Source organism: Hetaerina americana, unplaced genomic scaffold, assembly GCF_022747635.1.
Source record: "Hetaerina americana unplaced genomic scaffold, ioHetAmer1.1.p SCAF_10, whole genome shotgun sequence".
Taxonomy (NCBI): Eukaryota; Metazoa; Arthropoda; class Insecta; order Odonata; family Calopterygidae; genus Hetaerina; species Hetaerina americana.
The window spans coordinates 53846976-53872079 of NW_027286070.1; the positions used below are offsets into that span (position 1 = coordinate 53846976).

Consider the following 25104-nt stretch of genomic DNA (forward strand, 5'->3'; position numbering starts at 1 on the left):
GGGGGTGAATACAAACCAGACTAATTTTGACCCGAATGTGATCCTACCGCGGTCGGATAATATTATTCTGATCTCTTATCGTTCATGGACAAATGGAATCTTAAATCTATACGTTCTACACCAATTCTCTCTAATTTTATTGACATTATCTCACCTACTGTAGTACGATGGGGGTAATAATACAGTTTTAACATCACTGTTAAAGATAAGTCCTTCCAATTTATGCACGAGATTTAATCTGTAGTTTAGCCTTCGCTCCGCAAGTGATTCCCAGCCTAGTTGCCCTAATATTTTGGATACGCTACTAAGTTTATCATAACAACGTTTTACAAATCTAGCTCCCCTACGCTGCAAGCGATCCGATTGGGCAATCAACCCAACTTCGTGGGGATCCCATATATTTGCAGCATATTCTAAATGAAGCCTATCCAGCGAAAGATAACATTTATCTTTGACCTTTCCATCACATTTACTAAGTACTCTCCCTATATATCGTCCACATATTCCCCGTATGTGTTTCACCCAAGAGAGGTCGTGAGTGAGGGGTAACGCTTAGCTAAATCGAGTCTACACATTCCATTTTGTTGTTCCCGATGCAGTAGGCGTTCGGGAGAGAGTTGCTCTTTTTCCAACTATTTATCAAGCACACTTTTTACAATTTAATTCTAATTGCCAAGTGTCGCACCAGCGTGAACTCATTATTTTTTGATAACATGCTGAAAAATCTCGCTGAATTTTGCGTGCCAATCATTATCATTTTAGCTAGTTAGAGCTATTTTTTTGAAGGATGGGGTAAATTTTGAAAACGGAATGTGATGACTTTCTCTGACAGATTTGATAACCTAAATGTAAAAGATAGATATGGTAACCTAAATGACTATCGTAAATGAAAAGGCGGAAAAAATAATGAACTACGTAATTAGCCTCAATGTTCACTTCGTTGTAAAAGAATGTCTGTCTTAGTTGGTCACCATAGGATAGTGCTTGGGAAATTCGCTTTATTAAATTTTATCAAACGCGATTCAGGAGCATACGGGCCATTATTGATTTTAAAAATATTGAACCTCACAACATTAATTGACCTAAATGTAAAACTGAATGCACATTTCTGCAAGTCGTCACAAAAATGAAACGAACCTTTCCATAAATTAAAACTCAAATTCTTAATAATGTATCGAGAGGAGCATACCGAATTTTATAAAATTAGGCATATTAGCATAAAAAATCAATTTTTATGACATTTTTTGCTGTCACAAAAATTAGGGTATCTTCTTAAAGAAAATCATTATAAACAGCTTATTCTACCATATTTTATCATAAATGAAGAACAATTGATTTGAATGATTAAAGCACATTATCTGCATTTAATCACCATTCTTTGAACCAACTCCCTTGTTTCGGAGTTATCATCAGAGCAAAATGTTTCTACACACAAAAACAGTTTTTAGCACAAAACAATTTTACAAGCTCTTAGATCGAAACCACAACAGTTCGGACGCCGAGGGCTAACAGTGCCTTTTGATATTTCAATAGTGACCATATGGTCCACCTCTAATGAGGTGGAGACGAGGAAGAGCCTTATATGCCATCCTAACCGTTGTGCACTCCTTATGTCGTCCGAAAGCCGATAGTGAGCGCAATAACGAAAGCGAGTGAGATCCAGGAAATGCGACAACGCTGGAGAAATACGATGAGCGACCACCACTTTGAGGACACGACCCAAGATATCAATCTGGAGGAACTGCTTGGGATTCCTAGTAAAATTTCATGAAAGAACTAATCTTCCTAGTGAAATTCCTCGAAGAACAGAAATCCAAACAAGAAAGGGCCTCGAAAAGTTTACAAAACACGAGAGAGTACAAGGAGGAGCTTTGTTGCCAGATAAGGAGATTTGACACCCTCGCTTTCTCAAATAAACTGTGCCTCCTCCATTTAACAAGCAACACATGGGCGCATACCAGCAAGGGCACAGTGGGCTCTTGGGAAGATGCTGAGGACATCGACAGTGACACAGGACAGGACAGACAATCTGTCCAGTAATAACAATTTAATATTACTGGATTTTATTACGACTGATACGTTAAACATTGATCAGTTTATTGTATCATATATAAATTTGCTCTCAACATCCTGCTCTTGTTAACGTCAACAGGAAATCTAAAAAGACTCGCTAGAACCGAAGTTCATCATTTGTTAACTGGATAAGAAATTCATCGCATTAAAATGTTGATGTTTATGATGAAAGAGTATGGAAAGTAATGATAGTATAAAACCACAGTAATCAACCCGAAGGTAGGTTTGATAGTGGAAGATAGAGCTCACCAGACCCAATGCCCAACGACATGTGATGTTCCCACATTGGCCTACGAGGGTCAGCTTCTTTCCCTGTACCGCCTATGGTTTCCCAGAAAGATCTGGTATCCAAAAATTAAACAGCCTCGGTGAAGCTTAGGGTAACCATATGTGTCTCCGAGAATCAAACCCGGGCCGTCCAGTCAAAGTCCAATTCTCGACCCATTGGACTAACGTGTCCCCCCAATTATACTAGTATATTGATCGACTATGACAACAGTCTGGCTTCGTTGCGTCTAAGTACATCTGTAAATAGTAATTTGCTACCTTAGGGACGTTAAAATTAGGCTAGGTATTATATAGCATTGTCCGACCGCGGTAGGGTCATATTCGGGTCAAAATTAGTCTGGCATGTATTCACCCCCTGCCACATACCCTTGCGGTGGCTTGCAGGGTGCTAAAATAACTATATAGGAATTGCATGCAACGTTTTTGGGATAAAACAACAACTGCGACACATTCCAAGTCCGTTTAAAAATTTAGAAGTCACGCAAAAAAACTTGGGGACCAAAGGGGACAAAAAATCTTTAGCAAAAAAAACAATCGTGACCAAATCATATAATTCGGCATGTATTCACAAGAATAAACTACAATTTCAGTTCCTATTGGTTAGTTTTTTCAAATATTCTTCGGGGATTAGGGTTCTTTTGAACTGTAATCTCAATCAGAGAACATCCCTTGCGTACATTTTAATACGACAACCATAATAGTACCCGCAGCCCTCATCTTAGCCTGAATGCACGTCAGACACCGCAGCAATCTTATCAGAATTGCTTGGGTGATTTGAACTGGACGAGAATAGAGAAAAGAGGCAGTCAGATCATGAGACATTTATTCTCATCGGGGATGGCAGGGCCCATTGATCGCTGACCCTGAAATTTTATCCAAGTGGCATTCAGCCTAAATTTTATAGTAGTGAACAATATATATTAAGAGTAATCCTATTGTCAGATATATGGTTAGCAGCATGGCATGCGTATCTATATGTCCATAAAAGGTTGTTGTCCTAGCATCCCTTAACATCCCACCTTGCAGCGATTGTTGAGGCACTGGGAAGAGGAAGTTAAGGCTGGCAGGCAGTTCGCTGAGCCCGTCCGCCTTGGAAGGAAAATAAACCCAAGGAAAAAACGTGAGGATCTTCTTGTCCCCCAAAATTTCTCAAGATTGGCCCAAGTGACCATCCAAACCTATCAACCTTGCTGTTAGCTTGATAGTTGAGAATACAGTTCACCTTGTATGTTCCTAATAAGCTCAATGCCGACATTAATACTCACATGTTCATACCAGGGAAGTCGGCCACTTTCCCAGTCCCACTTGACTCATCATAAAAATATGGTAGTAGAATACTCAAAGAGCTTGGGTACTTGTACTTCTTGGTAATTCCCCGCTAGTCACCGCTAGGGTGTGTGGTAGGGGGTAATTTCACACTAAAATTTCAGTATCAAAAATTAAGTTTTTCTTAAATATTAGTCACAATAAACATGAAAAATAATTCATATAATGGAGTAAACATGTACATTTGATTAACATTATGCGAACCACAGGCACATTCACTAAACTTTCTAAGTAAAATGAAACACTTCCGCGCGCATGCGAGACGAGCCGCTTGTTTCAAGAAGGTCAATTAACTAAATGAAATAATGACAACATTCTTGGATACTTTGAACGAACAAAATACTTGTGTGTTCCCTAACGCGTTCATTAATAGCTATTGTGATCCATAATCATTAATCAGAAAAATTACTCCTTGAATCTGTCAATTTTATCCTTAAACTCTCTTATTCTCTTTTCAAAATATCTCCCTCCATAGTAATAAGTGGATAATAATAGATTTTCAACTTCATCGCTTGAGCCATCAGATTAGCAGATTCAAGTCTTGACTTCAGGCGTCACTCGAATTTGAACCCTTACCCTACGAGCGCTCTACCCACTGGACTACCATGCCTATAAATTGACCGTTGATTCCATTTGTTTTGCCGTTTCTGACTCGGAGTGAAAACCATTGAATTCCTTCAAGCTAAGGGACAGTGACTCACGGGCTAGCAGTTGCCGAGCATTATGGGACAGTGAAGGCACAATGGTAGCCGCGTTTAGCCACGGCCCCTCATCCACCACCCTCTGACTTCCTCCCATCTCCTAGCCCGATTCGAGAAAAGCATCCTCCTCCTCATCCGGGCGGTGAATGTGACTCTACCCCCCGACCGCACGCCCGCGATCTCACAAGGACGTGGAGACGGGGAAGCCTCAGCCGATACTGAAGAGCCCCTCCCCCCAATCGCCATTCCCATCTCTCAAGTGCGTGGCCCGCGTCCAATGGAGGCGGGAGTAATGGCCTACGAAATATCCCCGACCACACCGACCTCCCCCTGAAAAAGGGGAACGTTTTTGGCCCACATCCCGTAGCAGGACCACCATCTCAATCCGTGTCAACGAGTGATCTGAAGCAGGAGTCACCGACAATCCGTTGCCCACCCCGGTAACCGAACCAATCCCACTCAAACCCTCGCGTTTCACCGGAAATTCAGGCCCGTGCTAACAATCTTCTATCTGCACCGGAAGTCCCTCGTGAGTCTCTCTACATAAAAAATTGCATAATTTCTTCAAATGGAAAACTGCGAAGAGGATTCCAGAGCTGGGAAGCAATTATTTGCACCTTTTTCAATATATAACACATTCGCAGCGTCGCCTCGTATATGACCGCCGTTTACGAGAACATCGGTGTCTTGTTTTGCAAGAGCTTGCGTACTGCTGGTCCCATCGCCGCAAGCTTTCCGCAATTAGACTAATCACCACTTTGATTGTGATATTTAATAACTATACCATTCCAACGTACCTACATATGTGTCTGTTCTTTCAAATAATCTCATTCAATCGACGAATTGTCTTCAATTTCTTCCCCAACCAACCATAATTCGAAGGTTGGTTTGATATCTGAGGCTACAGGTGTTTAACCTTTCTCGTGTTTAGTTCTGCATTATAAGGCGTTCATTATTTCCCATCGCTGCTCTTGTGCGCTGAAAGACAGGAATCGAGCTCAGATGGAAAAGGGTATTATTCGGGCTCGAACAGGGAGCAATTTCAGCAACAAAACTCAACATACACCGCGCCTCCAGTTATCTGATCGAAGTCCTTCCTAGTATGCAGTTTAAGAATTTGCGTTGATTTTCTTAAGCAATGTGATCATATTAACTGGCGAAATTGAAATTTATACGCAAAGTTAAATCGTGAGGTAAATTTCATCGCATATTAATTGCATATTGGGTAACAATAATGAAGTGAAATGTTGCTGCAGGTCTGGAATATAGGACCTGGCGTATTGAAACAGTGTTGCTTCCTTTTTTTTAATTTCAACGTTTCTTATGACATATTTTCCTTATTTCCCAACTACCATTCGAAGGATTATATCAGATAATATTCCGGAAAAAAAAGATATATATATGTATATATATATATATATATATATATATATATATATATATATATATATATATATATATATATATATATATGCTTTCGTAGACGTAACACGGAAGTGCCGAATAGTACAATACACAGTAACACACAGTATAGAAACACAAAAAAAGAAGAACACTCACACGTTATTTCTTGATATTTCGACGGAAACAATCCGTCTTCCTCTGAAGATATAGAAGTATTACTTCTATATCTTCAGAGGAAGACGGATTGTTTCCGTCGAAATATCAAGAAATAACGTGTGAGTGTTCTTCTTTTTTTGTGTTTCTATATTGTGTGTTACTATATATATATATATATATATATATATATATATATATATATATATATATATATATATATATATATATATATGTGTGTGTGTGTGTGTGTGTGTGTGTGTGTGTGTGTGTGTGTGTGTGTGTGTGTGTGTGTGTGTGTGCGTCCTGAGAAGGAAGCCGATTACCATTCCGCTCCGTAAGTACTTCAAAAGGTTTGCTTCTTCATTCTTCCTCAGCCTGTCGCTCAAACGAAGGGCAATAATGGACATAATCCACGGCATTACTCCGAGGGTCGTGATTCGGAGCATCGCTTTCCTCGGCCATCTCGTTGTGATTCAGTCGATTCGCGACCTTCGCTGCCGTCGCCAGCGACTCTGACCTCGCCGCCTCCTCGCAACCCTTCCTTCCGTTTCTTCCGCGAATGTCACGAGCGGCTCGTCCCTCTCGATGGCAGCTCCAATAACCCATCGAAAGGCGGGCTCTCGCCGAGCGAACCGGGGGTACGCAAAGCCATCCGCTCACTTCCTCTCTTTCTTGGCTCCGAAGACACCGTTGTCACAATGCAGTGACCCAAGTGAAAGGAAGCTCGCGAGATGACCCATGGCAGTGGTAAAAATCTTGCGTGGATGCCAATATCCGCAAAAAAATTAGCGACGCGAATAATCTGAATGAAGCTCAGGCTGGGGATGAACATAAGAATGAGCACCATCAATAAAAGCTAATTTAAATTTTAATTGAATGGACACACTGGTACACTAAGCGTGGATCTACATACTTCTGTGAATGTTATAGATATCTTTGTTCACTGTGACACAAGTTTATATAAACATTTTTAGCACATTTATGATTTCATCGTGATTTGATGAGTGATTAGCGCTTGATTTTATTAATATTTTAGCAGCAGAAAATGTAACAATTTACACATAATTACAGCTGGAGTTGATCAATTTTCCCAATAGTTCCTTTTTTTAGAATGATTATTTAAAGATTCCCGTTGACAAGTGAGATCCGAGTAATCTTTCAAAAGTGCATTCAATGAATAAATTTTCAAAACGTATACGTAATAACAAATTAATAATTAAGCACACTCCCAGTTTATACGCATTTTCCCTCTAGCTTGAGTAGAGTGGCTTTGAATTTAATATTTGCACGATTTCTGGGTTTATTGAAATTACTATTCCCTGCAATAGAAAAAGTGTGAAATTGGGAAGAAGTTACCTATATCTTGACGTTTTAACTGTAACTAGACCCCTTTTTCTGCTCCATATTTTAACTAATCTCTCTAAGCTCTCGCATGGATTCCAGATTCTAAAATTAATATATGATTAATTGAAAATTTGCAGCAACTTACATCATGGAAAACGAAAAGGCCAATACCCTAAATAAGTTTAAGGCCTATGCTTTTTCAATTTCCATGGTTTCACGACCGAAGGACGTTAATTTTAAGTTAACAACTCATATTTAAATGATTAATGAAGCATACACGAATTAAGAGATCAGCAGGAAAAAGCTTGGAGTGATGCTACAAACCAATCTTTGGATTGATAATCCCTCTCGACAATGATAAGCCATTAGATATCAACAGAATTTTCGTCCATTGTTGTCAGTTATCTGCCTCATGCACTGATCCTGACTGATGCAGCTTTCGATCCAAAGGACATGATGTGCGAAATTTGACATCGAATCGACATTAAATCGAAATAAGTTGATAGAAAAGTTCAGCAATAGAATCATTGACTCGTCATCGAAAATACATTATAGCTACCAGCTTGAATAATCAGAAATAATATAGATTGTAATTTTTCACACAGATTGATTACGCTTTCAATGATATTTTATCATCATCATTACCTATGTACATAATATCTAGTGAGTAATAATTGGTATTATATACCTGTTGATCATGAATTGACATTGAAACACGTTGTGCACCACGGAAAATTAGCTTTTTAAATAATATTTACTAAATATCTATAAATATTTCTAAATATGTTTAATTTTGGCAAGCCGACCTTGAGGCATCGTAAACCTTGTAAATATTCCCTCTCCTTATCTAATCTCCGGAAACATTTCTTAATCCACCATTTCCCTGGTGTTTTCCCAGCTCTTCCCATTGGTGTCCATACACAATGACTTGAGTTTGCAGAGTTGGTGCAGATAAGGCAGAAGAAGAAAATGGCCTACGAACGACATTCCATTCGGCAAGTTTGTCCCATTTACTTGTTATTACGACGTTCAACTTAGATGAACCAGTCAATCTGGTCTATAAAACGTTCACTTTATGAAGATATTGCTTTGTAGTATATGCCCTTCATGCATAATATATGAAATTGACAGCCTGTATTACACGACTTTTTAAAGTCCTCTGTGTTGTGAAACAACCAAAGATATGCCGAACGCGTCAAGCAAAACTCCGTCAAGGTCTGCCTCTTTTTGATTTCTCATGAAAATACTCCCTTCTACCCCACCGTGTGTCGCATTTCCTTATTTGTTTTCATTTATATCCACTTCACCTATTCCATCCTTCTACACAGTCACATTTAAAAAGCTTCAAATCTACGCCTATCATCCTGTTTCAACGACCACATCTCGGCGCCGTACAAAACCATGCTCCATTTTAAAGTTTTGACTATCGTTTTCTCAACCGCCTTATCCAACGTCTCTGTCATCTATTCCCTCCTCCCCGTGAAAGGCTGTGTCAAACGCAATTCTTTTTCTTATGGACCAGATAATTTGACTTTTGGGCCAGAACACTTCCGAGATAAGTGAACAGTTCACTTATCTGCACATCTGCTCAAGTAAATGAACTCCTATTTTGATATTTCACTTAACTTTTCTATTTATGGAAAATCGCACAACCTTCGTTTTATTTACAATGCTATCGCACTGAATTTCCAATTCACTCAGCAATGCTTACAACCCCTTGGCTGACTGACAAACTACAGCTTGGTCATCAGCAAGCCTAACTGATTTTACGAATTCCCCGCCCACTTTCATTCCTACCTCCAGTTCTTCCCATACCTCTTTAATCATTTCCTCTACATATACGTTGAACAGCAACTGTGATAATGGACAACCCTGCCTTACACCTCTTCCTAACTCTGCCCAACCGGATTCTCCATCCACCACTCGCATCTGCACAGTCTGAGACAGGTACAGGTTTCAGATAAAGCCACTATCCCTCCTGTCTACTCCTATTTTCGGCACTACATTCATTAATTTTACCCAACTAACTCTATCAAAAGCTTTCTCAAAATCTACGAACCATAAAAATACATCCTGACTGTATGCACTCTATGTTCCACTCTATTAGTGACCTCATGACTGTAATGACTACGCCCGTCTCTTCTTTCCTGAACTCAAACTGATCATACATAGTAATAGGTAATTTACTAATATGACCTAATGAAATTGTCCACCATACTAGCAACTCGTCTCGTATTCGAAGAGAAGTTTTTTACACTCAAGTTATCGCAGTGCATGCCACTTTAAAAAAAAAATAATTCCATTATTCGAGTTATTTAAAAATATGTTGCTTCGGGCGCAAATTTATGGAATTTAAATGACATATTTAAAATTTCTATTGGTAGTTAGCATTTAAGAAACATTTTTTCTTGCATGCCTGGTGAGGAACCACACCCCCTGCCACACACCCTAGCAGTGGCTCTCAAGGTAACATATAGATGTATCCTTCGGTCAAATGATTTATCCACAAGGCTAATAAACCACCTTGCCAGGCATACTAGTGCTATGTAGTAAAATATATTTTTGAATTCAACAAAATACTATTTTTACAAGTAAGAACAGAGGAAGTTTTTAGAAGATTTGGTGGAGAAAGACATGTAAACCGCAGACGAGATCGGGATAGAAAATGGATTGAAGCATAAAGTCAGAAGGGAATTTGTGTTAAGAGACGTGCTTCGAGCATGGGGAAAGCCAAATGAGAGGAAGAAGGAAAAAGTAAATGATGGATGATCTCAGAGAAGGAAGCGCTGGAGAAGGGGCAACTGGAAACCACGCTGGCAGACCACCGAAAGACGATTATCATTACCAAAACTCTCTATATTTGTAATTAGTCGAATCCAATTCAACTAATTCATTCCAATTCAAAGTATTAATTCCAATTTACGTGACATTAGGGAGAAAGACAGTAGAATGAATAGCTTTAAAATATCGTTTTTTTTCCGTAACATCAGAGGTCAAAATAGATATGACCATAGATGCGAAGGAGATAATTAGCCATGGTGGTGTACGTATTTTGTCAACATCATGCATCTTTTTTATTTAATAGGCTCATATTTTTAACAGTTCTCCCGCATGATCATACGTATCCTGTTATTGAACATTGTTGAATGAAGATACCTTCTCTCGTGTGATCAATTTTGTTCCACTGCATGATCAAACTAATATTTGAGTAGGGATGTCACGATTGGGATTTAGCATGCATGGCTGGTGACCTAACACCCCCCGCCGCACGCCCTCGCGGTGGCTTGTGCGGTATTATGTAGATGTAGGTGGTAGTATTGGTATATGTGAAGGAATATTAACTAAATTCAACAGTTTCTGGCGTGACTTGGTGGAAAATCTTCGTATTGAAATTGAAAATGAACAACTTGGTTTTCCCACATAGAAATTTTTTTATCTACGACCTAGGTTTCTCTATGGTATACACCTGACGATGCTATACCATAACAAAAAATAGGTCGTAAATAAAACATTTTCTAAGTGGAATATTAAGTAGACTGATGGGAACGATCTTGAGAAAACTACTGAATACAATTGAATATTCTGATAACATCTTATACCGATAAAACATTCACTTTTAAACGCTCCTTTGAAAAATCCGTCAAAAATGATTCAAATTCCAATTAATTTTACCTTCATCTAAATCTCACGGGTATTCCATTTCCTGAAAGTCTCCACGAGGGCGTTTGGTCACCAGCCATTTGAGTGATTGGAATTACATGGAGGTTAGTATGGTGTGGCGGTGAAGAATATATTGAGTACGATGCAATGATTTCATTGTGTTAAGTTCTGGATCTATATACCACGCATTTTCCCTTTACTGGGATTTACATCAATTCTTTTGATTATTATTTATCTCTTTGTACATAAAAAAGAAAAATCATAACATCTGGTTTCGGATTCGTGAATAGATTTAGCTTCACTTATGACGGACGATAATGAAAAAGAAGTTCGTCTTGATGGAGGAGGGCATGAAGATGTCCTATTTTAAATAAGTGTAAAATTAATATGATGGCTTGTAGCCAAAGGAGTAGAAAGAACGTTGAAATAAACTAGAGAACAAACACAGCGAATAGGGCATTACGGATGGAAAAAACACTGAAACTTCCACTAAGGATTGGATTTGAATTGGCGCTGAAAACATTGGAGAGGAAGACATTCTCTCGCTGGTTCGCTATTACGGAGGTCATTTGCTTACCCGCCATAAATAAAAAAAATATCAGGAAAGGAAAAGCTATAATGTATACAAATGCAACTAGGCTGTAAACACGACGGTCGTGTGTGTGTCAGGCGTGCAATGTGATGAGTCACAAGAAAAAGCAGGAAGCGCGAGGCGCATTTAGAAGCGAGTGTGGTGCCATCCCGGCAGTGTGCGAGGTAATGTATTCATAGGGCATCCACCGGAGATGATATTCCACGACAACAATTGACGAAAGCGAAAGAAATTAAGATACCACGAGAGATATACTAAACGCGTACTTTGCTCGCTTGACCAGCGAATTCATGACTTATGAGCGCTATCTCTACACTATTATCCAGCAATTCATTGGTTAATATTTGTATTAACACCCGGATAACGGTATAGGCTGCTCCATTTGTTCCTTCGGGCCCATTTAAGTTAAATAAAGAGATCAAAATAAACCTATATCCTGGAATCCGATTGTCCTATTTATTGTCCAAGTTAAAAACCATAATTATAGCTTTACTTTAATGTTTGCATTGAGCTCGTAAGGCGATACCACGATAGAATATTATCAGAATGATACATCTCCCATGTAACATAGGCATGGTGGCATCAAAGGTACCTGTTATCCCTATACAATCGAAAAAAAGGGGTAGGACATTATTATTCGAAGACTAATTAGGATTAATTACGTATTTGCTAGAAAACGACAAAGCGATGGAATGCTCAAGCACCCAGCGGCCAATTTCCCGACCCATATCAATCAGGAAAGAATCTGATGTCATTCATCTGACTACTAGAGTGATATATGACCACAACTTATCGTGAAGACTTCGAGAAGAAGAAGAAGAAGAGAGAAGAAGACAAACCAATTGTCTGGGCCTGAATAATGAATAGATGGCTGTCAACCCAACAGCACAGCACTCTTATCCCATTAATACAGACGAAATAAGTGCATGGAATAAAAAAAATGGGCGCCCCAATAAGCCATGGCGTCGAGACCCATTATTCCTGGTCTTATTTATAGTCAGTCAGAATTGCAGTTGACCTTTTTATTTTCATCATGCACAGGAAAATTATTCTTTCGACATGATCGAATGAAAAAACCAAAACAGCTGGTCAGACTCGAAAGCGCGGAGTACTTGTTTAACATTGGGATTATTGTGAAATATAAATTGCCTTTAGTGAAGTTCTAACTCTCCTTGCGCTACGAAAAGAGAATTCTAAGGAAGAAAGTGGGAAGAAGAAGAAGAGGAAAACTACGCAAATTGTTAAGCTCTGAGGCAAAGTACAATGGAACTCACTTAATAAGCATAATTCGTTCCAGCATGTCACTCTTAAAGCGAGAAAAAATTTTACCGCGTAAATTAATGTAAAACACGATGTGTTTCATGCTGAAAAAATAAATAATGAGCAAGGGTTGTTCAAAGAAAATTGTATATGCATTTTTTGAGATCGTGAATCATCTTCTACCGCAAAATGAACCAAATGGAATGCAAATCCGATTTGAGGTAAACAAAAAAGGAATCAAAATCATTAGTTTATTATGTATGACACACCCCTGATTCTTTTTTACGGGAAAGCTGTCAAGAGATATTTGTTTTGATGCCTACCCATTGTACGTGCGTGCTACGAGCAGAACGAGTGTCAAACACAAACTGAAGCAGCAGGCGCGAAATCATTTCGGGAATCATCCTCGACTCATCAGTCGTAATACGAAAATTCGCCAGTTAAGCGAGTCGTAAAAAATATTTTTCCTCAATATGCGAGGCATTCGATAAGCGAGGTTCCACCTCAGATACTTGACCTAAGAACTGTGCCGTAGGATACCATAAAACGGATGCATTTCAGAGGAAGAAATAGGGCAGATTACGAGAAATTACTCGTGGAATACATATATGAAAGAAACTAGTAGGGAAAGAAGAGAACAACAGATAGTCTGAGAAGTGCAAAATACCAATTCCAGGATGGATATTATATTATGAAAATCCCCGTTTTCCATTTATTTTTACTCTTTTGAATCATTACTAAGAATTCAAAGAAAATGAACGAAATTCTACAACAGTAGCTTCAGTGGAGTCACCAAATCTATAATCCTCACAAAACCCCGCAAGTCGCCACAAGGGCTGGTGGTGGAGGGTGTTAGGGCACCAACCATGCATACACAGGCCCTCTATTGCACACACTACTTTGAGAAATCGACAAAATGAAGTTTCTCGTCTTTTCATCATTAAAGCTTCAGCATTGTCATGTTCGATGCCAAACATTTCGTCTACATTCTACGTAAGCACTCGACTACTTGATCATTTTCAAGAAATTGAATGCATAAGATCCCATAATATTGTTTGGCCTACCGTCTGACTTAATCATAGTATTCTATCCATTAAATTCCTCGACGAATAAAGCGACTTTTCACTTTGATGTGGATTCGCTAAGAATTTTTTCAAACGAAGATGCCCACTTTTCGCTTGACCTCAATAAATAATTCGCTTTTCAATGGGCCACATTTGAGAAACGGGACCTCCGTTGCTTCCCTCTAGTGAGATATATGAATGAACGGGGACACATACGAAGGCCTACAGTGACTAAGGATGGAATAAATAGGAAGCATGATAGAGAAAAAAGTAAGGAATCTTATGAAAGAGGAAGCCAAGTACTCCGAGATATGACCCCGTTCACCACTAATGTTTCCACGCTATCTCAGTAGATGTTTTTGCGTCGGGGCGATAATCAAACGAGCATTCTGTTTTAATCCACGTTCGGTTCTTTCACATCCTCCTGTTACTTGACGCAGCCAAAGACATCCCGTCAGGAAATCACAACCCGATCGATACGCTTTCCAAGGTATACAAACGACGCCATAATATAGAATTATTATTCTAGAAAAAAAGGACAAAACTATGTTTTACATTTAAATTTCGCTAATTTGATGTGTCAATAGGGAATTACTCTTGCCCCACACGATAGCGGCAGATGGACCACCGCAATAAAAAAAGATTCGAAGGAAAATAGATTCCAGAGCGGAGTTTTATTCTTCTGCATTCATTCCTCATTAGAAAGAAATTCGTAATCAAAACATAATCAAGGTTAAACACCACAAAGGCTATGGTAAAGGAACCAAATTGTAATACTCTCCATTCTCGGGATGTCACCGCGTAGGTTGTTTTTCTGACAACAGTTTCGCCCGTGTTTCAACGAGGGTCTTCAGGTCGAAGTGACTTCGACCTGACAAAGAAGGACTTCGACCTGAGGACTCTTGTTGAAACACGGGCGAAACTGTTGCCAGAAAAACAACCTCCGCGGTGACATCTCGAGAATGGAGAGTCTTTCATCTGAACGCCGCGAAAATCTACGATCCCGAACCAAATTGTGATTCAACATCATAAAATTCACAACTAAATGAATTTCCGAATGCATATGGTGACCTAGAATCCCCTGCCACTCGCGCCCGTTTAGGCGTGCAAGGCATTTTTATGTGCAATTACTCTCATTAATTACGCGTCAAAGGTGTCCTTTCATCTTTAACATCACCCCAGGTTTCATGCCCAACGAAGGACTCTAAACCGTGACCTTCGAGTTAGGTAATAACTCAATTCGAGTAATTATTAATAATTAGATTCGGTGGAAATAATAATTCGCGGCAAACACAGGGAACTTTTAAGTTGGTAACAAGTTGTTCCTTGTTACCAAATCAAGTTGGTGACAAGTTTTTAAATTGTGTAAACGAAAACTCAAGAAATATTATTACTTACATGACTTGTATTCATTATACTTATTCCGGGGTAAAATTTTGTTTGGTTTCTATTTTAGATAATGGTTAATGTTTTCTCGTTAACCACCGGTTTTCGCTAAGTAAAAACGCACACCGGACGTTGGTGATAAGATCAAAATGAAGGGCAACGGAAGTAGAAAGTGTTTCAAGCAACGGAAAGATTGTAGTTCTGATATATTTTCTGTAATATATATTGGAAACTTATTTAGTAACCACAATGATGCCAATTCATTATGTCTTACTATGAATATTTTCAAATTTACATCATACATCTGCTTAAGAAAATCTACCATCGACAACCAAAACACAAAAAGATGGAAATTCATGAATGAAGATGCCTATCAGAACGCGTATGTATGCATACTGATTCCATAGTCAGTTGTACTTAAACTGTGGGGGCGGCTTGTAATACGTATTCCCCCATTATCGATAAAAGATTTCGCGCGGTCAAAAGGGGGGGGGAGAATACCCTCTAGACATCCTAATTATAAACATGAGTACCTCCGTTTATGAGGAAAAGAAGAGAGCTCTAATTTTTATCCGTGAATACTCCTATGACATATTTTTGACAAGCGAGAATTCAGTGCTCGTCCTTCACTTCCCACGGTCACTTGGATATTACGGTCGATTAATATGCAAGCCCGGGAATTAATTCGAAGGCCAATTTGAGAAAAAAGAACATGATTATATATGGGTACGAGAGCGGTTCGTAGTACGTGAAAAAAAGAGGAGACAACCAAGAATGGATAAGTGCTCGCTACTTTTTGGGAAAGAAGCAAGCGAGTAAAATGCGGACGGAGTAATTTGTTGTTATTAAGTTTATTTATTTATATACCCTGCAAGCCACCGCAAGGGTGTGTGGCAGGGTGTGAATACACACCAGAATAATTTTTCCTGAACAGACCATACTGCGGTCAAACAATGTAATTATGATCCCCTATCGTAGTAGTAGTTTTAAGGGTTTGTAGGGTGCGTCGACAGCTATGGTCATTTTGCTCCCCTATCGTTCGTGGAAAAAATGACATCTTAAATCCACATGTTCTATACTTAATCTCTCAAATTTTGATGAGATGATCTCTCCTACCTTAGTATGATGGGGGTAATAATACATTTTCAAAATCCTTGCCAAAGAGACCTCCCTCCAATTTATGGGAGCGCTTTAATCTGTAATTTAACCTTCGCTCCTTGAGTGATTCCCAGCCTAACTCCTCTAGTATTTTGAATACGCTACTAAGTTTATCATTACAAGGCTTTACAAATCCAGCTTCTCTACGCTGCACGCGATCCAATTCGGCAATCAATCCAAAGGGAGAGGGTCTCATATACTTGCAGCATATTCTAAATGAGGCCTAACTAATGACAGATAACATTTCTATTTGACCTTTTCATCACATTTACCCAGTACTCTTCCAATGAATCCTAATTTTTTGTTAGCTTTTCCACAAATTCCCGGTATTTGTTTCACCCAGGAGAGGTCGTGAGTGAGGGTAACGCCTAGGTATTTAATTATGTCTACACATTCCATTTAGGTGTTCCCAATGCAGTAAGCGTTCAGGTTGTAGTTGATCTTTTTCCAAAAATTTATCATTCACACTTTTTTAGGTTTAATTCTAATTGTCAAGTGAACCTAGGTATTGAAATGAACCTAGGTATTTTATGTACTCCATCGATTGCTCACATATAAGAGATAAGGCCACGATGTTAACCATAGCAACGGTTCTATATCGAAATGTCAAATTTGACAAAACAAAACTGAAAGGTTTACCCGAAAGTTCCGAGGGGAATACTTCCAATTAGTTAACTTGCGTATACGTACTCATTTTCGTAGCAGGTTTCTGTCTCCAAGTGACCCCGTCGGCTCCGTTTAAAGTAAAATCAACAAGTTCACCTCCCACTGTATTTGTCACCAAAAACAAACGTCTGTCAAGAACAGAGAACGGTACCAGTGAAATGTGTTACGAGCGAACAGCTGATTTTAGCAGTCGACAAAAGGGCAGCGTATCGATTCCCGGCGCAAGGAAGCGATAGTGTTTCCGTCGGCGTCGCTAGAGGACAGCGCTGTAGGCTCCTCGCTTTTCAAAAGCGGTTCATACGAAAATGCTAATTTGACGGACGTCTCGAAGGAAATGAATTCATATTCGAAATCATTCAAAGAAGACGATATTATTCCCATTTGTAATAAAAAATAAGTTGGTGTCATGAAATACTGATCATAAAAGAAAGTAAGCCCATTAATTGTAAGCATTAACCTAACCTTTGTCAAAAGGGTTTATTTTAGGAGCATTAACTAACGCTTCAAGCGCTCCATCCACTCTTCGTCCCTGAAAGCCACACGGTTATGTGTATGACAAAGGGTGCATGGCAATAACAGAATGGGATCTATCTCATTGGTACATAAACAGGAAACATTACTTTTTGTCTTTCACGTTTTATGGTTTCCCCAAAACAATCGGCTTTAAAATTCGTGTCACGGTTTTTTCTTCGACGATCAACGTTCAATCAAGCTGTTCCACAAAAAACTAACTTATCACATTTGTAATTTATAGCATACCACTTGGATATTTTAAGCAAATTTAATTGCTACGTAAAATGTTCCTTATTATGGTACAAATACGGTCCTCCAACTGCTCTGTTGGTAAAGTGATTAATCCCGAGTAGCAGCATATTACCTAGGAAAAATTTAGCTTTGGGATGAAATACACCATATGCAAGCGTGTATCTCACTCTTTTCTTGGCCAAGCCACAATTATCAACCCAAAGGTTACTTTGATAGGCCAGGGCAGGGATGTAATGGTATGGTGGGCAGAGAACCCGGCTACCGACTGGAGGTTCCCGGGTTATAATCTCGTGTGATACCTTAGTCCAATTCAGTGAATTCCGAGCAGTGCAGTTTTCTGATAAAAAGAAACCGAATGGTGGCACGAGGTACAACGCCGGTCCCAAAAGTAGCATGACTTATTTTTTCCCAGATACACGGACGGTCGGGCCGCGGTTTCTCTGGCTGGGTTGGTGGGAGGGGATTCTTAGGAACTTCTGGAGACCGGTGGCAGTTGCTCTAGCCTCCCAGACTTTGCGAAGTGAGGATCTTTCGTTCACAAAACCTCTATTATCTGACCTCGTTACGTTCCGTCATGAAACGGTTATTTGAACAGCGCTATTCCATCAAATTTTCGATCAAAATAAAAACGGGGCAAAACCGGGAAAGAGACGTATGACATGCGTAAATCAGCTTATTGTGATAACGCCATGGGTAGATCTGGTGTTTTTGAGAGGCGCAAGTTGTTTCGGAAGGGCAGAGAAGATGTTGAAGACACCGAGCGTTCAGGACGCCCTTCGACCTCAAAAAGTGACGAAAATCTTGCAAGGCTTTGTTGGACAGGGGTCGCAGATTAAGGGTTTGCATGGATTCTGATGAACTTGGCATCCCTAAAAGAGATGCCCATCGACTTGTGACCGTAAACCTGGGCATGAGAAAGGTGTGTGCGAAGTTAGTGCCACGAGTGCTCTCGGATGAACCAAAGGAACCTCGCGCGCGGATCTGTCAAGAGCTTCTCGACCGCCCCTCGGTCACCCTACAAATTTGATGTTGCCCCACCAGACTTCTTACTCTTCCCCCGCCTAAGATCCATGCTGAAACAACGTCAACACGGCTTGGTGGAAGCGTTACAACCGCCGTGACGAGGGAGCTTGGCAGCATTCCGGGCGTACGAGGCATGGAAAAGTCGCTGGCAGCGGTGTGTGGACCCACAAGGGTGGTACTTCGAAGGCTTTTGAGTGAATGTTTCAATTCTAGCAATACACTATTCAATTCGACTCAGTCCAACTACTTTTGGGACAGACCTTGTGTGGCACTGGTCCCGTTTCCCTCAAAGCGTGAAATTTCGTACTTTTTCGGGCCTCTCACAATGCTCACGTATCAAAACTGAACTTCCGTTTCTTGCTTCTGCCGAAAGAAATATGAGGATAAAGAATCTAGGGGGTTTGTTCCGTAGCCCATAAGTGGCCCGATGACATTTTTCGGACGGCAAATGTAAATAGCATCAGTTTGAATAGAGAAAGGTTTCTTCCAGCCAATCGGCTGCAATTGTTTCCGATCAATTGAAAAACAAGCGTGGATCATTTGCGTCCACTACCTCAAGTCGGATGCATCTTATATTAGCATTTTTAATTAACATTTTTATACCATAAATAGCTTGTGACTAATATTACAGTCATATATGCAATGTTCTATGCGTTAAAAGACGTCTTAGGCACACTTTTGTAAAATATTATAATTTTCAGTTCAAATCCTTTCTTTTCTCTTCAATCCTTCCGTTCAAGCCCAAATTTTGTGTCCTCGGGGAGGAGACCGTTGTATGTTGCATGTCCACGTGGTAGTGAAATTTCACCAACTTACTTTTAAAATTCAAGCTCGCGCGCCATTGGATAAATTTCTTACTACATCCTAAGGTGCAATTATTTGTTAGATGATGCATATGTATTTGGATGCGTGTAAGTTGCAAGGATTTTTGCAAGAATGTAGATGCCATTGCTGGTATAGGTTTGCATGCATGTGTTGATTTTGCATGAGGTTTTGTTCCCTTTTACAGGTGGTCCGCCACGCCCTCGCGGGGTATTATGTAGATGTAGAAATCCAAATGCCTTTACATGTACAGATAACTGACGTTACAAGGCATTACAGCAATTATATATTAATAATAAAGTACGCCAAAAAGCAAAACGGAACAAAATGAAAATTGAATACTAATTAACTTTCTTTGCGCCTTTCAAAACTAATGCTTCGTTAAATAGCGAAGGACGTCCTGTCCTACTCCTCGCTGATAGGTATTTTCAGCCCTAATTCTTAGTGTGAGTAAAAGCTCATCAGTGTTAAAGTGCTACCACGTCAAATTTACAGAACAATGTTGAAAGTCAAATAGCACTCCGTAAGAAATCTATAGTTTTTCGGAGCAGGAGAGTTGATGATGAACCGATAATGTTGCGGAGCTATATTTCGGAAAATATTTGCAATTGATTTCCCAAAATTTTTCAAAGAGTAATCAAATTTTGTAAAAATATTGCAGATTATTTATCTACTATGAGAAAATCTTTATAAGTAGATATCTTTTACGCACGTACTTCGGCTTATTTACGAGTTGAAAGCTATCTATCGCTACGTCGAAAGCATGCTTAACATAGGCGCATAGTAATAAAGTATTATGTGAATAGAAATCTCTAAAACAGTATTCAAAAGTTTCAATTCAAACTTTCACCTCGAAAGGGTTTAATCGATCCCGTAGCCTTCTCTCCTGGTTTGATTCCGCTATCGTTCGACAGGGTGCTTGCTGCAATTGGATCAAAATTGGCCGTATCTACTCCTTGAAATCTCATTCCATTTTTGAAGCATGTATTGCATGGCGATAATGACAAAAGAAGACCTCAGAGCAACATGTTTGTTTATGCTATTTTAGCGATGTCATTATGTCACGGTCTCGGAGGCTTTCACAGAATGGCTACTCAGAAAATACACTTAGGTCCATGTGGGCATCCTTAAGATAGCTTTCGGCGTCATAATTACGAAATAACCCCCCAGGGGTCTACCAGGCCCTGTGCGAATACGGAAAAGCATGTTTATTGGAGAGGGGGGAAGAATCATTGGCAAGCGGCTGAAAGAACATGAGAGATGCCTTAGACTATTCCTCCCCGAAAAATCGGAATTACCTTAGTAAGGTAATTACTTCGGGCCATCACTTTGGTTTCACTAACAGCATATGCCATGGAAATAGCTACTGGGATCCCTTGAAGGAATGTGGGGAAATACGAATGGGGAACGACTCATTTAAGGAAGTTAGATCGTGACTGCATGAGTCAGTGTGTCACCTTTTATGAATCAATGACGTGAGATGAAAAATATGTAACGTATAACTCTCCTTCATGCGTCGGTCGTAAACAGCTACGATGTGAAAATCAAGTTTCTAAGCAATCAAAAGTTCTAATTATTATTTCAAACATGCTCTAAAACTCATTATGGTCTGGTCGTAGGGTACGAATTTTCGAAACTGTGCGATTTCGGCAATTTTTTGTAATTAATATTAATTATATTGAGTGTAATAAATGTAATTGTAATAAGTGTATAATTAATAATAATAATTACACACGTCCAATACCAATTCCCCCTTCGCGCATGCGATCATACGTGTATCTATTTAGCACTAATCGTGCTAGAAGAAAAACATTTTCAATCTATCCGTTCTGGTAATATGTCTTTAACATCTGCACGATTAACGAACGTTTCTCGCACTTCAAGGGCGAATGTTAGATCGTGCTAGGCCCGGGATGGGGACGATGAGGCAGTATTTTCATTTTACGCAATTACTGATCGTATATTTCTTTTAACGTAAACACTTGTCACAGCCCGAAGAGGCTTAGACCTGCATCGGGCGTTGTTGGTTGTGGCTACATAAAAAAATACCAAGCGCGCAGCGAAATGTAAAATTCGGACGTTTTGCAAGCAATTAAAACCTTTTTAATCTAAAAAAATCTAATCCAGAACGGAGAGTGGTCATAATAATCTAAGTTATCTAACCAGAAGTTTGGTATAGGATTTTAGGCTTTCCCGATTAAGAGAATTCAGGAGATTGCTCGAGTTGCACGCCGGGTATTGGGGTAGAACATTACGCTTCAATGACTGGCTCCGCCATCGTATTGAATATTCCTAATTTCAGGAAGCTCCAGTATGGACTTTGTCAACTGAAGTTCTAATTTATTTTATTCCGCATTTGAAATGTTTGGTTTTTCCATCTCAGCCACAATATTAGCAAAACATCACGTCAATTCCAATGATTTATGCCCACGGTCCATCTTAGACGATATCTGGTAAGTAAAAATAAAGATTGTATGACATCATCACCCCCTCTTTCCATTTTTTTTCCGATCACCATTGTGAGGGTCATGGTTGAGGAGTTATCCACATTTTAGGCTATCTTTTACTTAAATTTTTTCGGAATGGAAATCGTATTCCATCCAAAGATAAACTACACGTGGCTTTTCGTCACATTCTAAAAAATTATTTTAAACTTTCGGTTTAATGATCAAATAAAAATCGAAGAATCCCCGATTAAATCTTCGTTCTGTTCACAAGCAACTTAAAATGTTTAAATTATTATTTATTTTCTTGATTCGTTCCAATTATTACTTAGTTTTACCAGATGTTAGACACAACAACCAACAATTATGTATGTCTTGCAGGTGACTCACAAGAGTCTGAAAATTGCATTTATTCCAATAAACGAGGTAGCATACATTGAAAACAAAAATACAAAACAACAGGAAATGTCCATAGACCACAAGTAAATTCTAGAAATTTGCCCCAAATTCACACAATCTTCGTGGATTAACTTTTCCTTCATATTTACCTGAGATAGCCGAGCATGATTCCTAGAAGGAAAACTTTGCTAATCTGTAAACAAATAAACACGAAATATTTCTCTTGAAAATAAACAAAATTATAGCAAAACACAGTCCACGCATGAGCGCAACAAAGTATAACAGTTCCGAAAATCGGAAAAAAAATTACGCTAATTCGATCCTACAGGATCACAAAACAAATACGATTAGATTATTCATTATATAAAATAATGGGAAGCGCTTTCGCCCCTATCATAAAAATGGAATTACTTTCATGTTACCACAATAATTTTCATCACAGACATCAATAAATCTCTCCCGGCTTCTCCCTTTACAATAAGAGAGATGTCGGAAATTTTTCTTTTCTCTCGGTGACCCATCGTCCATAATATTCAAATAAGCGTATCCGACCACGGACATCGAAGCGGTGAACGCCCGTAGTTCCACGGAGCAAAATAGTACCAATATCCTTTTTTTTGGCATCTCTTGAGTACCCGACGAACTCAGTCGCTGTGAGGATGATGTCCCATGAACACTCTCGCATGCGGGAGGTTTTACTAAATGTCCTCCACTTCGATGCACGTATCAGGAAACCAAAACAGTTCCTGTTGAGCTGCACCATCCCTTAATCTCTACCACTCTCCGCATGTGCGGTCTGCCTGCGTCTATGGCACTTGACGACGAGGTGGACGAAGCCTCTCCAAACCTTGGTCACGATCACTTTCTTGCTCCTACGCTTGGTGTTCCTAGTTGGTGTTGCCATTGGTATACCGAAAGCCGCCACTGATTGGCTGGAGCTCTGTCCACGGCTTGTTCCCGTGGGGGATTGACGAGGTACCCATCAGCGGGTCGGCCGCGGGGCCCCGTTCGACTGGAGGTCGCTTCACTCTGAAAAGAAAAAATTAAGGAGTGATGAGTGAGCATCAGTCAATCTTTGAACTTGTCCGCAACTTCCTTCAAAAAATTTCATGCAATACTGTTAGGTCAAATTCGTCGGAATCAGTTCCCTCCTGGAGAAATTTAGGGGCAATTCAGATCCGATCTGATATCCGGAGAAGTGTAGAATTCGGGAACTGGGACTGATAGTGCGAGGATTGTTTTCTCTTCAGCTGAAAGGCATCACCGCTAACCATGAATATAGTGGGAAGAGAAATTCAATTTGAAAATTTAAACATGGATGAAGCCTTTCTTCATCCTAGTGATATAGCGATGACGTTAATTAACGGCCCACATAATCCACATACATAGTAATGCCCTAAAATACTAATATAGAAAATAACCACACACAAAAAAATTGAAAATATTAGCTTATTTTCATTAATAAAAAGCAGTAATGTGGATCAAAGCGACCCTATATCGCGGAAACGGGAGAGGCGCAACCTTTTACAGTTTCCCCAAAACATATCATGGATTTCTTCAGCAGGCAATTCATTTTTAATACGTTTTAAATAAACTTTTACAACAGTTGCGTCCCGTTATATACGACTCGTTAAGCCTTAGGGAGCATGCATTTAGGTGCCTAAATGCTAGGCGCCTAATGAAAAGGCAGCTTGATTTTGGACACCCTGAGTAGTAGTACTACCATCTATGTAGCTAAGAATAAGGAATAAACAGATGATGTCCGAATGTAAATATTTTGATATTTGAGATCACTTGTGCAAAACTTTGTGTGTAGTCGCTAAACCGCGTAATCGTTTTTGCGTAATTCTGAGCTCACTCTACAATTTATTCGGCAGTCTTTTATTTAAGTTTCCCATTTCTTGTAATTTAGTAACCTGGGCGATTTTTCACACTAGTTTCATATTCATTTTCTCTCACCGGACTATATTTAACTCTTTACATTATCCGTATCATACTTTGCTCTAATTATTAGGTCAGATAGGATTACATTTCAATAATTCTTTTAACTTTTTATCATATTATATTTTATTTTACTCCTGAGTAATTTCCGGTCATTAATCACTGTCAGTAAATTTTTTAAGATATGCTTTGTTTCGAGGGTATTTTATTTTTAATCATGCCTAATTTAATTACTTTGTGCTTCATATTTTTAAGTTACGCTTAGTATCAATCCAATATTTATTCTACAATGTCCTTGTCGGCATTTTTTCATCTTTCTTGGTTTTATTACTGAGTGGGATTTATGTAGTGAAACGGAAACTCCTTTTGCAAAGGGTTGGCGAACGATCTACCACTACATAGTTGGATTCATCCAGACAGCTATATCTTTACCAAGGGCATTATTAAATGCTTAGACTCTCCAACCACAAAATTTAGCTTGAAGATTATTTTCCGCAATATTTATACACAAAAATAAGTATTAAAAATCAGCCATACGAGGCATGGATACAACAACGATGACGAAGACGACGTTCTCAGTCAAGAAATGAATAAATATGTTCTTACCTCTATATTTCAAGTATCTCTATCCA

The 25104-nt window shown here is 39.2% G+C and overlaps 2 protein-coding genes across 2 annotated transcripts in view; both read right to left on the bottom strand.

The window, feature by feature from the left end:
- LOC139700126 (protein FAM151B) overlaps positions 1–17197 on the bottom strand; it is a 75261-nt gene extending 58064 nt beyond the window's left edge. The window contains exon 1 of the mRNA XM_071598657.1: positions 17103–17197. Within this exon, the coding sequence (XP_071454758.1) occupies positions 17103–17106 (4 nt within the window). The 5' untranslated portion in view covers positions 17107–17197. The remainder of the gene's footprint in view (positions 1–17102) is intronic.
- Positions 17198–22502: 5305 nt separating this feature from the next.
- LOC139700127 (protein croquemort-like) overlaps positions 22503–25104 on the bottom strand; it is a 101001-nt gene continuing 98399 nt past the window's right edge. The window contains exon 9 of the mRNA XM_071598658.1: positions 22503–23560. Within this exon, the coding sequence (XP_071454759.1) occupies positions 23419–23560 (142 nt within the window). The 3' untranslated portion in view covers positions 22503–23418. The remainder of the gene's footprint in view (positions 23561–25104) is intronic.